The 12,540-nt window shown below is 34.5% G+C and overlaps 1 protein-coding gene across 2 annotated transcripts in view; it reads left to right on the top strand.

The window, feature by feature from the left end:
- The first annotated feature begins 10,510 nt into the window (after nt 1–10,510).
- The window catches only part of LOC131940915 (hemocyanin 2-like), a 29,347-nt gene continuing 27,317 nt past the window's right edge, over nt 10,511–12,540 (top strand). For both annotated transcript variants that reach the window (XM_059299824.1, XM_059299825.1), the window contains exons 1-3: nt 10,511–10,603; nt 10,963–11,227; nt 12,265–12,458. In XM_059299824.1, coding sequence (XP_059155807.1) covers nt 10,562–10,603; nt 10,963–11,227; nt 12,265–12,458 — 501 coding nt within the window. In that variant the 5' untranslated portion in view covers nt 10,511–10,561. The remainder of the gene's footprint in view (nt 10,604–10,962; nt 11,228–12,264; nt 12,459–12,540) is intronic.

Here is a 12,540-nt window from a genome sequence, read left to right as displayed (position 1 = left end):
CCTGTAAGCGAATGGAAGTTCATAGGGTCGCTACTACACTTCTACAACAGAATTTATTTTAATTGAGTTGGGCCTATGTCAGCCATAGACGTAAGGAGTGGAACAATTATGAGGCCGTATCTCGCAATGTAGGGAGCTCGAACCAACTGGGGGCCCAAAAGTCGCAAAAATCAATCGTCAAATGTATTACCTTTTCTTTTGTAAAACATAATGTTTGCAATTTTAATAGACTATTATCCTGTATTTCATAAATACAAATAATATGGTACCTTTCATTTCGATTTAATGTTCTTGTATTCGCGTTTACAACCGAGTTCGCCGCCACCCTAAAAGTCGGCATTATTAATACATACATATTATGGTTTGTTGTCCCCTTCCTATTAGTTCCCCACCCTACCCTTAGCCTCACAAGTGGCAAATAGATGAATGAGCCGTTTATGAACGAGACTACCAAATCAAACATTCACCACTTCCGCTAATCATTGTCAGACACTAGTCAGCAAATATTACTTACGGGCAGGGGCGGAACTACAGTGCCGCCAAACCCCACAATGCGGGGGGGGGGGGGGGGGCGGGCCGTTTAGGGGCCCACAGCCGACCACAATCAATTTTTTTATAGTTAAAAAAAATAATTTTCTTGTAAAAAAAACAGATCTACTACAGTAATGATGTTTTACAGTAGCTAACACACGCTGTTTCGTAAAGGAAAAATATACATAGGCAACATGAGTTGCAGTCAGTGCCGGAACTACAGTGTCGCCAGACCCCGCAGGGGGGTGGGGGCACGCCATTTAGGGACCCACAGCCGACCATATTAATTTTTTTTTACAGTTAAGAAAATAATTTTGATGCATTTTGACTTGATGGTTGTTTTGTTAAAAAAATTACCGTAGCTGCGGTTGGATTACCTTTATTTTATAGCCACCACCCCACGCTCTAGTATATTCTTTCCCCTTTGTTTTTAAACCACTGTGAAAGCCGAGTCCTCTTTCTCCTGCAATAAAACTTATCAAAGATAAGCAAACGTTCAAACCACTTCCATGACTTATTTCCCTTTTTAAATAGTCAAATAGGGGTGCTCATAAGCTCCTTTTAATAGATTTGTACTAAACAAATTAAAAACCAATTACTTTTCTTAATTATTTTTTCATAAAGTACTTACTAAAGTATAAAATTGTATAAAAAGGAAATGTATTTAAAATGAATAATATAAATAAAAAAAAACATAAAAATAAACATAACACGAGACACCATTACTTATACAAAGCTTTCAGTTTTTATATTGGTTTGACCGTTTAAAGGCTGAGAGGAATTATAGCAAAGATAAAACAAATTTCTACAAAACAGACTAATGCACTTACACTTACAGCAATATCACGAAAACTAAACATTTTTCAACATAATTTCGCCCATTCGACTACGCAAGAAAACCCTACGATACATCTTCATTCTCTCTACAATCAACAAAAATCAAAGCAGATACAGGGGCAGATACAGCAACAATCATCGTAACATCGTTTTTGTCGATTATAGCTAACTGGTGAATGATATTTTTTTCAAAATCCATTCCTTTATCTGACTGTATGTATTAATTTCACCTGAGTGACTTAATGTTTTTAGTTTTTACAAGCTTTTATTTAACTCACTTCCACACTCTGTCTAGATCGAAACGGTCGTGCTGAATTGCAGGCACTTCTAACTGACAGATACGGTTCGTTGTTGGTACGTGGGTCAAGACATGAAGACAATGCATCGTGACATTAAATTTGACTTAATTGGTCGCCTAATTAATTTTTTATGAATTAGTTAAAATTTGGACCGAATTAGTAGGCAGTTCTATTCACTCGCGTCATCACAGCCGTCTTGGGCGTGGAGCGAGGAGAGGCTCTACGACAAAAGCGCGTCATCACGTTCAATAGGCACGCAATAGTTTTTAGTCGGGTCAGCAGTCTAGTTCTTTACCACTAGACTACGCCATCCCATAATACTTTACTGAAACTTTAGCTATAAACTTGACCACAGACTGAACAGTTATAATATTATGTGTTCACCTAATTGTGGCAATTTTGGGATTGTAATTAAAACATCAGTAAATGTGACACGTATAGTAAAACTAATCATATTATTAAAGCTAAACTGTTTTTCAAATTGTGTATCATATATTTGTTGCTACTTTATATTGTCTTAACATGCGTATAACTTGTTAATACTAAAAAGTATAAAAATAATAAATACACAAAAACGTTTATAATTGCACTAAAAAGAAGAACATAATACAATTTTTATTAAATATAAATCCGCGGTTACTTTAAATATAAAAAAAAGACTTGTATTGTATTATTTTCTTCTTTTTAGTGTATTTATAAAAGCTTGTAATTATAAACGTTTTTATGTATTTATTATTAGCTTCTTAAGTGGGTAGGGTTATTCCGTCAGAATATTAAAAACGTGGAAAATGTCGTACTGCAAGTCTTGCCTCATATAACACTTGGTAATGGACGATATAATAATAAATATAAACAATAAACACTCCCTTTACTATTAGAATAATTAACTACTCCCTATTAAAGGTACTTCCTATTAAATGTTATTGTACTTGGATATCTAGATCTATAATATATTATAAATATTTCACTCGATTTTTTGCTTATTAGAATCTGTCGTTACTGTTTCGAGGTACTAAAATTGGTAAAACCTTAGTTTAGCGTCGTAAATTCGGCCAAATCTAGTAATGTGGGAGTAAGTGAATTAATTATTAATTAATAATTAATTATTCGGAAATCTATCGTTTTGGCTATGTAAAATCGCCCGCGGCTATTTTTACTAATATTTTTAATGTACGAAAACGTTACCTCATTGTCAAGGCTTTAATAGAAGTATATTGTGATATGTTTGTGTCAAATATTATAGATAAAGGATTAATATATCTAAATCAATGGCTGAATATATCAATATAGGCCAGAAATTAACTTTAAAGAGCAGTGTCTGTGACCAAGATTTGCTATAAAAACAGCAGCCATTTGTAAAATAGAGTGGCTTCCCCCTGAATCTCACGCTATAAGTTAATAAAAATAAAACTTAAACAAGATGACTGCTATAGTAAATGAGCATGGTTGCATCTGTTGGAAACATCGCTAGTCTTCATTTATTACTGAAAAGTTTTAATTCAATTGTTTAAAAACAGATACATAAATGAAACAAGGAAACATTTTTGAATTTTTTAAAACATAAATCCTCATCAACATGTGAAATAATTATTAAAATTTAAGGAGTCATCTGTTTTTCACATATAAGTCGCGGGCGATTTTACGTACCCAAAACGATAGATTACCAATTATTCAATTAATGTATATCATAAAAGTATCTGTATAGTATATGCCTTTAAATATGAGTTTATTTTCGTATATTTTAATAAAATATTATATATAATTGAATAATAGATCAATTTAAATACCCTGAAATTAATTTTTATCAACCCTGTTCCAGATAGTAAATTTGTTATTAAAGAACAGCAGCCATCTTAAGAAAAATTTATTGAGAGTAGCTTCCCTTCCATATCTATTAGTATGAAAATGTATTTAAATATGATTGTCTTGTTATATAATAGTCCGTCCTACAAAGCATTTTTTTTTAAAAATTCGGCCCTTTAAAAACCGAATTTCCTCACAAACAACGTTATTAATTCTAGAAGTATTGTGAGATGCAACTTGTATCCATGTATAAAATCACGTTTTTTTGTGCTAATGTTTATTTGATCATTACCATTACTATATAGTTTGAGTTTTTTCTTATTTTTTGAATGCTCAATATTTTCATTTCAGGTTTTACTTTTCATCAATTAGTGATTCTTTCGTAACTTATGACATTTTTTTTACTTCTCTTTACCTTAATTAAACCCCAACCTCAATCATATTTCTGTTGTTTATGTCATAACAGGTCATAATGTAATAAATTACGCTTTGCTCTGCCTTATCTAAGATCTTTAGCCATAATTTTGACAAAAATGAATGTTTGTCATCATTTATATATACAGAGAGACAAAATGTATTATCCACCAGTTTCCCTCGTAAAACATCATCTAAAACAATCACCCCTCAAGTGCGTGTTGTCATGATTCCAAGTCTCCACTTTTCAGATACATTTTGTTGTCAAAATGTCTATATCAAATGCCCAAAATGAGTGAGTGCTACGGGAGTAAGTGAAGATTTTGACGTCTACTCACGCGGCTCCACAAATTATGACGTGTCGGTCTCATAAAAGGAGGTGAACGTGGAAAAATACCTAGGTCATTGATGGAGAACCTCTATAATGCTATGGGGTCATCCATAAATGACTTCACGCTTTTTGGACGATTTTTACCCCTTCCCCTCTGTCACACGTCGTCACAAAAAGCCAGCCCCCCCCCCCCCCCCTAAAATGACGCCACAGCTCAGCCTACAACCCTCCTCAAAATAGAGTTTTTTGATCAATTCCTTTTACAGTTTATTAAAACCGTTTTCTAAAACGCGAAATAACGGCTAAAACTCGTTTCTAACATTGCTTTTTTTATATTGCAAAAAAGTGACGTCAAACCATCTGACCCCCCCCCCCCCCACTCCCTCATCACACACCGTCACAAAATTACGGACCCCCCCCCCCTCCCCCCTACGAGTGTGACGTAATTTATGGACGAACCCTATGTTCAATCAAAATAACGATAAATAAGCATTAGTATACCCATACCTTGCTCAAAACGAATCATCATAATTGTTGGCAAAACGGCCTCAACATATATCCCCGTCAAACAGGCTAGCCACCAAATGCCTGCCGACGAATAAGCCGCGTCTAATGCGGGGCGTTAGGAATACGGCCATTAGCATGGGCCATGTTAGAGCACCAGTAGGCTATCGCGCTTTGTAAGATGACGTAAATACTTCAATTCAATTTCGCGAAACTGCGCGAAAATTGAGTAATGTTCCATCGTTTGAGGAAAAAAAAATTCTTGGACTTAACATGAAATATCATGCTGACTGTCTGGCTCTTAATTTTCGAATATCACTTTTAATGTATCAAGATTCAGAACTATAATTTACTTTAACATAAGTGTCATCTTATCGTTTATTGTGCTTTTTAGAAAGCGCAGAGCAGCTTCAAAATCGGACGGCCATCCTGTTTTCACCAAGCTTATTTTGGAGCTTAATATGGGTAGTCTAGTTCTATTCGGTGGGCGCTTAATTCGTTCTTAAAGGGCCGAAAGTCTCAAGACAGCAAGCTTGCAGGAATAACCACGTATGTTTAAATGGACGAGTGATAGATGTGTGAGGGGCTATTTAATTGAACACCAACATAATTAAACATCGCTTAAGTGTCAAAACGGCAGTGCTTGTTTTTTTTTCTTTTCTATACCGTTACATGACGTCAAGCGCGAGCGTTAACTCGGTGACGATGTGCTAAGTGGGGGATGAAAAGGTGGGGTTCAAGAAATGCGACTCAGCATGCTTTTTACATTTCTTGATCCTTCTTAATAGTTCTATCGTCCCCACTGAGAAAATGGATCACCAATGAATGACGCGTCACACTTCTACAGCTGGTCTTTCTCCGACAACCATCCCGTTTTCAGAAAAAGAAACCTGACCCGTCTCAAAATCAGATCGCTGAGTTCTACTCATCCTCTCCCCACCATAAATCACAATTTCTACCTGAAACAATATGTTCATATGTTTGTTCTGTAATAATGCACGCTGTCATTACTATCTTAAGAGCGATGTCATTTATAGGCGATCAAATATTAATTTGATTACTACAAATATAGTGTTTAAAAGTTCGACCTCTCAACAATTGTTGTGGTCTTGGATGCACACTATTAGGTCTGAAAAGGTCTATTAGTCATTCATGTCAACTATATTAAAAAAAAGAAAAACTACTATACAGGCATATTATATTAAAACAATTCAAAACAACCATATTAAACCACAAAATCAACACAAGAGACATGCGAATAGACTATTTTACAAGGGGAACTACTCTATTATTGTTTTTGAAACATGGCCGTTGCTTGCACTTACTCATTGTTATCTCAAACGGGGTAGTTTAAAGTTTATACCAGGATATTTTTGACTGGTTTGGTCATGGATTGTGATTTGTTGTTCAATTATCTGTTATATTATGTAAAATATGTGATAAATATGGCCAATTGAAAGAAATATTCATTAGTTACCTCCATCGCACATTACTAGCTACGTTGGAATTTACGACGCTAAACTAAGGTTTTACCCTAAAATTTACTAAAACTAAACCAAGTAAAACCTAAACATTAGAATAATTTAGATTTTAGATAGCCAACTAACATTTTTGAAATACACAGAAAAGTTTGTAAAAATTTGGGAACCTGGTGGATGTGCTCTCTAAGTCAAAAGAACAAATATTATAATACAGCAGTCGCGTAGCGAGGTCGGGTGTCATCCGGTGCGGCATTTAATGGTGTCACCCCCAGAGGCGTAGCGATCCTTCCCGGGGACAAACTTTCAAATGTTTGATTTGCACCCCCCCTCAAGTTTTTGATTTGCACCACCCCCCTTCAAACTTTCGATTTGCACCCCCCCCCTCAGATTTTCGATTTGCACCCCCCTCAAACTTTCGATTTGCACACACCCCTCAAGTCTTTCTCTATGTATTTTGCTATTTTTTGCCTTGGTGTCGCCCTCCTAAATGGTGTCACCCGGTGCGGTCCGCACCCCCCACTAGCTACGCCTCTGTAATACAGTACTATACAATGATACGGATTCTACTAAAAAGGATACGACTGGTCAGTTTTGACCACTTAGCAGATTTTTCCCGGATATTGCGAGTTTTTTCTGACTCCATAGGTGTTTTTCTACCACCTAACAAAATATCAAAGAGGGTAGTTCTGAAAAAGTTTTTTTCGTAATATAGCTTATATTAAGAGAATTTAACTCGCGATCATTATATATGAATTCGACACGACTAAAAATATTTGCTTTAAATCACCATCATTACCTCGCGATAACTAAAAATATAATAATCTAAAAATTATTTACTTACATAAAACAAAGAAGGCGCTATATTTCTTGATCATTGATATTGGAGCATGGTTACTCCACACTACCGCCCAAAAATCTCAGGGCGTGCTGTATGAGAACATTTAGTGCATATTAATAAAAGTGATGTGCCAAGGGCTTCACTGGGAGCTCTCGGAACCATCGTGAAAATCAGCCGTACTTGACCATATTTTACAGACGACGGCATGTTTTGTTACCTCTCCTTAGTTTAAAAACCTTATTATATCCATCTAATAGCTTTTCACCGTCTCTAGTATTGTAATTATTCTCGTGGAATAAAGCTCACCAGACTGTTAGTGTGATCGCATCTCGCTAGTTATGTCTCCTTCTGTTATTGAATATAGTATTCTATCGATTAATTTAATTTTGTTGTCTCCCATTAATTTGAAACTGTTTAATTAATATTTAACGATTAACTAAACATCTAATTAAAATAAAAAAAATAAGAAAGATTAAACAAAATCGTTGCATAAGAAGTGGGTTAAAATTGACTTACAAGATTGCCACAAACCCACAACAAACTTCAAACAAACAAACAGACAAACAGACAAATAAGCAAACAAATAAATAGACGTTGCGAACTAAATAAAAACTTGTAAAATCAGAACAGGTACTTTGTTATTATTTTAAGACCAAGCGCCATAATAAAATAAAAACCATTAGCGTCATTCTATTTTTTTGTTACCTCCCTTGATATATTTTATACAACACATCATTTTCATCATACATTTTCTAATTAAAATTAAATAAGGGAAGTTTATCCTTATATCTACGGCTGAAATTAATTACATATTTTACACACACTTTTACACAGCCGACCATAATTATTTTTTTTAAATTTGGAATTTAATTTTCGTGCATTTTTGCCTTGATATTTGGTTTGTAAAGAAAATACTGTAGCTGCGGTATGATTATTTTTATTTTACAGTCAATATACCACGCTCTTCCGCGAACATTGAAGTCCGTTACACAAACTAGTTTAAAATATGGGCAAAACATCAAATTTTAATTACTTCTGTGACTTGTTGCTCACCGTTGCCAAATAGGGGCACGTAACTGTTCGACCGATCCTCCAAAGTGTACTTTGGCGGATGAGGCATGGGATGGGGATCAAACAGGGGGGTCGAACATTGTCATCAAATTATTTATATATTTAAAAAAAGTTATTTGTAATTGTATTTTTTTAACCATCGTCAAGGCCGTGTTCTATTTCCCCCACAATCAAACACAGGTAGTCGCCGGCAAAATTCTTTGGAAAAAAAAATCCATAGCTCAAAAGATGCTAGATATATAGTGGGCATGCATCATGTGGGGTACTTCTTTGCGGCATTGGTTATACAAACATACTTTCCTGTATATATATATATATATATATATATATATATATATATATATATATATATATATATATATATATATATATATATATATATACAGAGAGAGAGAGAGCGAGAGAGAGAGAGAAAGAGAGAAAGAAGGAGAGAGAGATTAGCGTATTAGCGTACCCGCCCCGGTTGTTCGGTTTGAGAGTCGAGGCTAAGACTATATTATAATAGATTTTCACCAATGTGTTACATTTGTATGTTTTGAAGCATGATCTCACTTTTCGATCTTCTAATTGAATACTGTAAAAACAAAGGCTCAGTGCGTCATTCCAGTTGTTTTAAAGAATTTGTTTTTAGAAATTGGATTTTATCTGACAAAACTCAACATGTTTCCAATCGAGTGACCTTGTTCTCTAAAAATGAGTTACGTACATAAACAAAGAAGGCACTATATTTCTTGATCATTGATATTGAAGCGTGTTTACTCCACACTACCGCCAAAACATCCCAGGGCGTGCTGTATGAGAACATTTAGTGCATATTAATCACCCTCCGTAAAAGTGATCTGCCAACATCTTCACTGGGAGCTCTCGGAACCACCGGTTATACAACCACAGGGGCGCCGGGTACAGCCCTTGGCTCCGTTTATTCATTGAATTTCGTGTACCTCCGTGTACTATTTCAGCGCATTTTTAAAACAAATGTAGGCGCCTTAGTGTTTACACGGGAGTCCAGGCTTCCAAATCACAAAACGGCTCGTCTGATTAGATTAGTTGAACTATTATATTAGCCCGTCGTATAAATGCTACATATTATGCTATATATATATATATATATATATATATATATATATATATATATATATATATATATATATATATATATATATATATATATATATATATATATAAATATATATATTTATATATATATATATATATATACATATATATATATATATATATATATATATATATATATATATATATATATATATATATATATATATATATGAAATTTCACATACCTAACTTAAACAGAACTCGCTGCTTCCACGAAAATGGAATAAAATATCCCTTCCGGTTACTGGAAATCGTTCAAAAGTTTACAGAAATTTTCGCATAGATAATAATATATACAGTTGAAATTACGCCCTCCTAACTTAAGATTTGAGAAACCGGAATACAGAAAAACAGAGGGAGAGACGGATTCACGGACGGACGGACAGACGGAAGTACGGACAGACAGACGGACGCACAAACAGACGAACGGACAGACAGTCAGGCGGACCGAAAAACGGACAGACAGATGAACGGACGGACTGACGGATGGAGGGACGGACAGACGGACGGACGGACGGACGGACAGACGGTAGGATGGAAGGATAGACGGTCGGATGAACGGACAGACGGACGGACAGACGGACGTACGGTATGGAGGAAAAGAAAGACGTACGGAAGGACGGATGAACTGAAAGACAGACTAACGGACAGACATATAGAATGGCAGACATTGTTAGAACATATTTCGGCATAGATTAATGAGGCAAAGTAAATCCAAGTCACACAGATGATCGTACACTAAAAAAGATACATGCATATTGTTATTTTTAACCTAAAATATACATAGTAGACTGCATTCTGTTAAAGAATTTAACGAATACAATTTGATCACATTTGAATAGTGTCTCATTGTACACGTGTCAATGCTACTACTTAGTGATCCCCTTAATGGATGTTTAAGAAGGTCATGCAGTTTTTGCTCAACTGACCTACATAAGGGTCAAATGTTTATCTACATCAATTAGTGTAGGGTGACAAAAACTGCAGACTTAACATTAACCAGTTTTGTATCTTTACTTTTTCATAGGGGTAACAGATTTTAAAAAATAAATGTTAAATATTTGATGTAATAATTATGCAATCAGTAAATTAATACAGTTCTAGTCATGCAAGTTTTTGCTATCAGAGTTAGATGAAAACGAAAATTTAACAATAATAATATATTTTCTCATATGATCATCAATTTTTTGCAATCCTAATCACCCCTCTCCAAAAAGATAAACTCTTCCTTAGGTTGACTCGTCTTATTACAAGGACAACAATCAGTATAAAATGAGCTGAAATCTCTCTCAACTTACGCCGCTTGTTGGACTGTTGTAACAAACAGACCACAGTCATGGCTCGTTGCTTGTCGTTTCTGGCTCTAGCACTTTACGTGGTGAGAATATTCTGTTTGAAAATGTGTCATGTATTGACTTCAAAGCTAACAAAGAGACACTTATTTTTGTAACTTAAAAATTTATAGAAGTTTTCGATAACACCTAAAATAATTTTTTTGTTCATGGAATTACGATGTTACCTTTTTTTTTTTACTTTTTTTTACAAACAGATGTATGTAAAAAAAAATACAATTAATAGACTACACAATCATTGGCTGTTAACCATAGATGAAAAGTTGTGTAGATATATTTTAGTGTTTTCAATATTTTCAGCTGAGCTTTAGCGAAGCCGTCCTTGTGCTGCTAACAATAGATGAAAAGTTTTGAAGATATATTTTAGTGTTTTCAATATTTTCAGCTGAGCTTTAGTGAAGCCGTCCTTGTGAGAAAAAGTGTTGACAGTCTGAGCAGTGAGGACATCCTAAACCTCCAGAAATCTCTGAGAGCAGTTGCTGACGACACTTCTGATAAAGGCTATGCTGCGATAGCTGCATATCACGGTTACCCAACTCAGTGTAAACACGGCGACAAAGATGTGGCTTGCTGCATCCACGGTATGGCTGTGTTCCCACAATGGCACAGACTCTACGTGGTGCAGATGGAGCAAGCGCTCAAAGAGAAAGGTAACCTGACTTTCTTATAACTCATTCATAATTCAGTCCCTTTACAATGAAACAAAAAATAGTTTAATTTGCTATTTACACATTTTATTTGGTTCGCAAAGTCCGTTTGTTTGTTGATTTCTGGCAAATATCATAACTTTTCCAGATATCTTTTTCTTCAAGGGCTATGGATAAATATTTATTTTTAAATCTAATTAGAAATTGAATTAATCATTAAAATATAATTAACCTGTTTCGAAACGAAGGGGAGATAACAAGATTAAATGATAACGATCACTCGATAAATTATTACATTCAGTTAAAATAGGGGAGATAACAAGCTTGACGCGATCAGACGATGAGCAGAATTGTGGTTCTCCCACGTACACTGGGCAAACTTTATTCTTATAGATTTCATAATCTCCATTTTGGTTTATAACTATATTCATAAATATAAAGGAATTAACAAGATTAAATGCTAGCAATCGCGCGATTAGCTCGACGTATAGGGTGAACTGTTGTGACTGTTGACTACGAAAAAGAGGCGCACAACTTTCTTTTAGTGATTGCAATATAGTAATCTGGTTTTAAAACAATTATTTTTGTCGAAGCCTATAATTGATGTAGTGTCTACTCCATTTTGAGCGAATTACTGAACAGTGGAAAATTAAAGAAATGTAAAAAAACTTTATAATAACAAGCTTTTAAATGCATTAGAAAAAAAAATAAACAAACACATACTATTTAATAAAAAGGTTTGGTCAAACATTTTTATCGACCAAAGGTTTTATAAAAGAATACGTGTTTGTTTATGTTTTTTTTTTAGTGCGTTTAATTATGATTTTTTTTTAAAATGGTTTTATTTAATGCCATCAATAAAAATGAACTAACAACTCTTTAAAAGTAATACGACTTTGTATTAAATATATAAAAAGTTTAAGATATTTTACTATACATCAGAGAACAATATTAAAAAATGTGTTCCCAAATGTAGACAGATTTAGAATTATAAGATTTCTACCGTGCTAAATTGAAAAATAACCATCTCCATCCACCAGGTCTCAGTATTGGTATTCCATATTGGGACTGGACTAAACCTTTGAGCGCTCTCCCTGACCTCGTCAGTCAGCAAGTGTTCATTGACAGTGATGGCGGCAAAGCCAAGAAGAATGTCTGGTACCAAGGAGATATCACAGTTGATGGCGTTGTTAAACACACCGCCAGAGCTGTTGATGACAGACTTTTCCAGAAGGTCGCTGTTTTACTTTAATTATATCAAGGCTTAAAATAATATTGTTTATCGTTCAAAGAGTCTTTTATAGAATTAATTAGTT

Source organism: Physella acuta, unplaced genomic scaffold (genome assembly GCF_028476545.2).
Source record: "Physella acuta isolate Inbredline_101_S28 unplaced genomic scaffold, ASM2847654v3 ptg000335l, whole genome shotgun sequence".
Lineage (NCBI taxonomy): Eukaryota > Metazoa > Mollusca > Gastropoda > Physidae > Physella > Physella acuta.
This window is presented reverse-complemented; position numbering and strand designations above follow the sequence as displayed.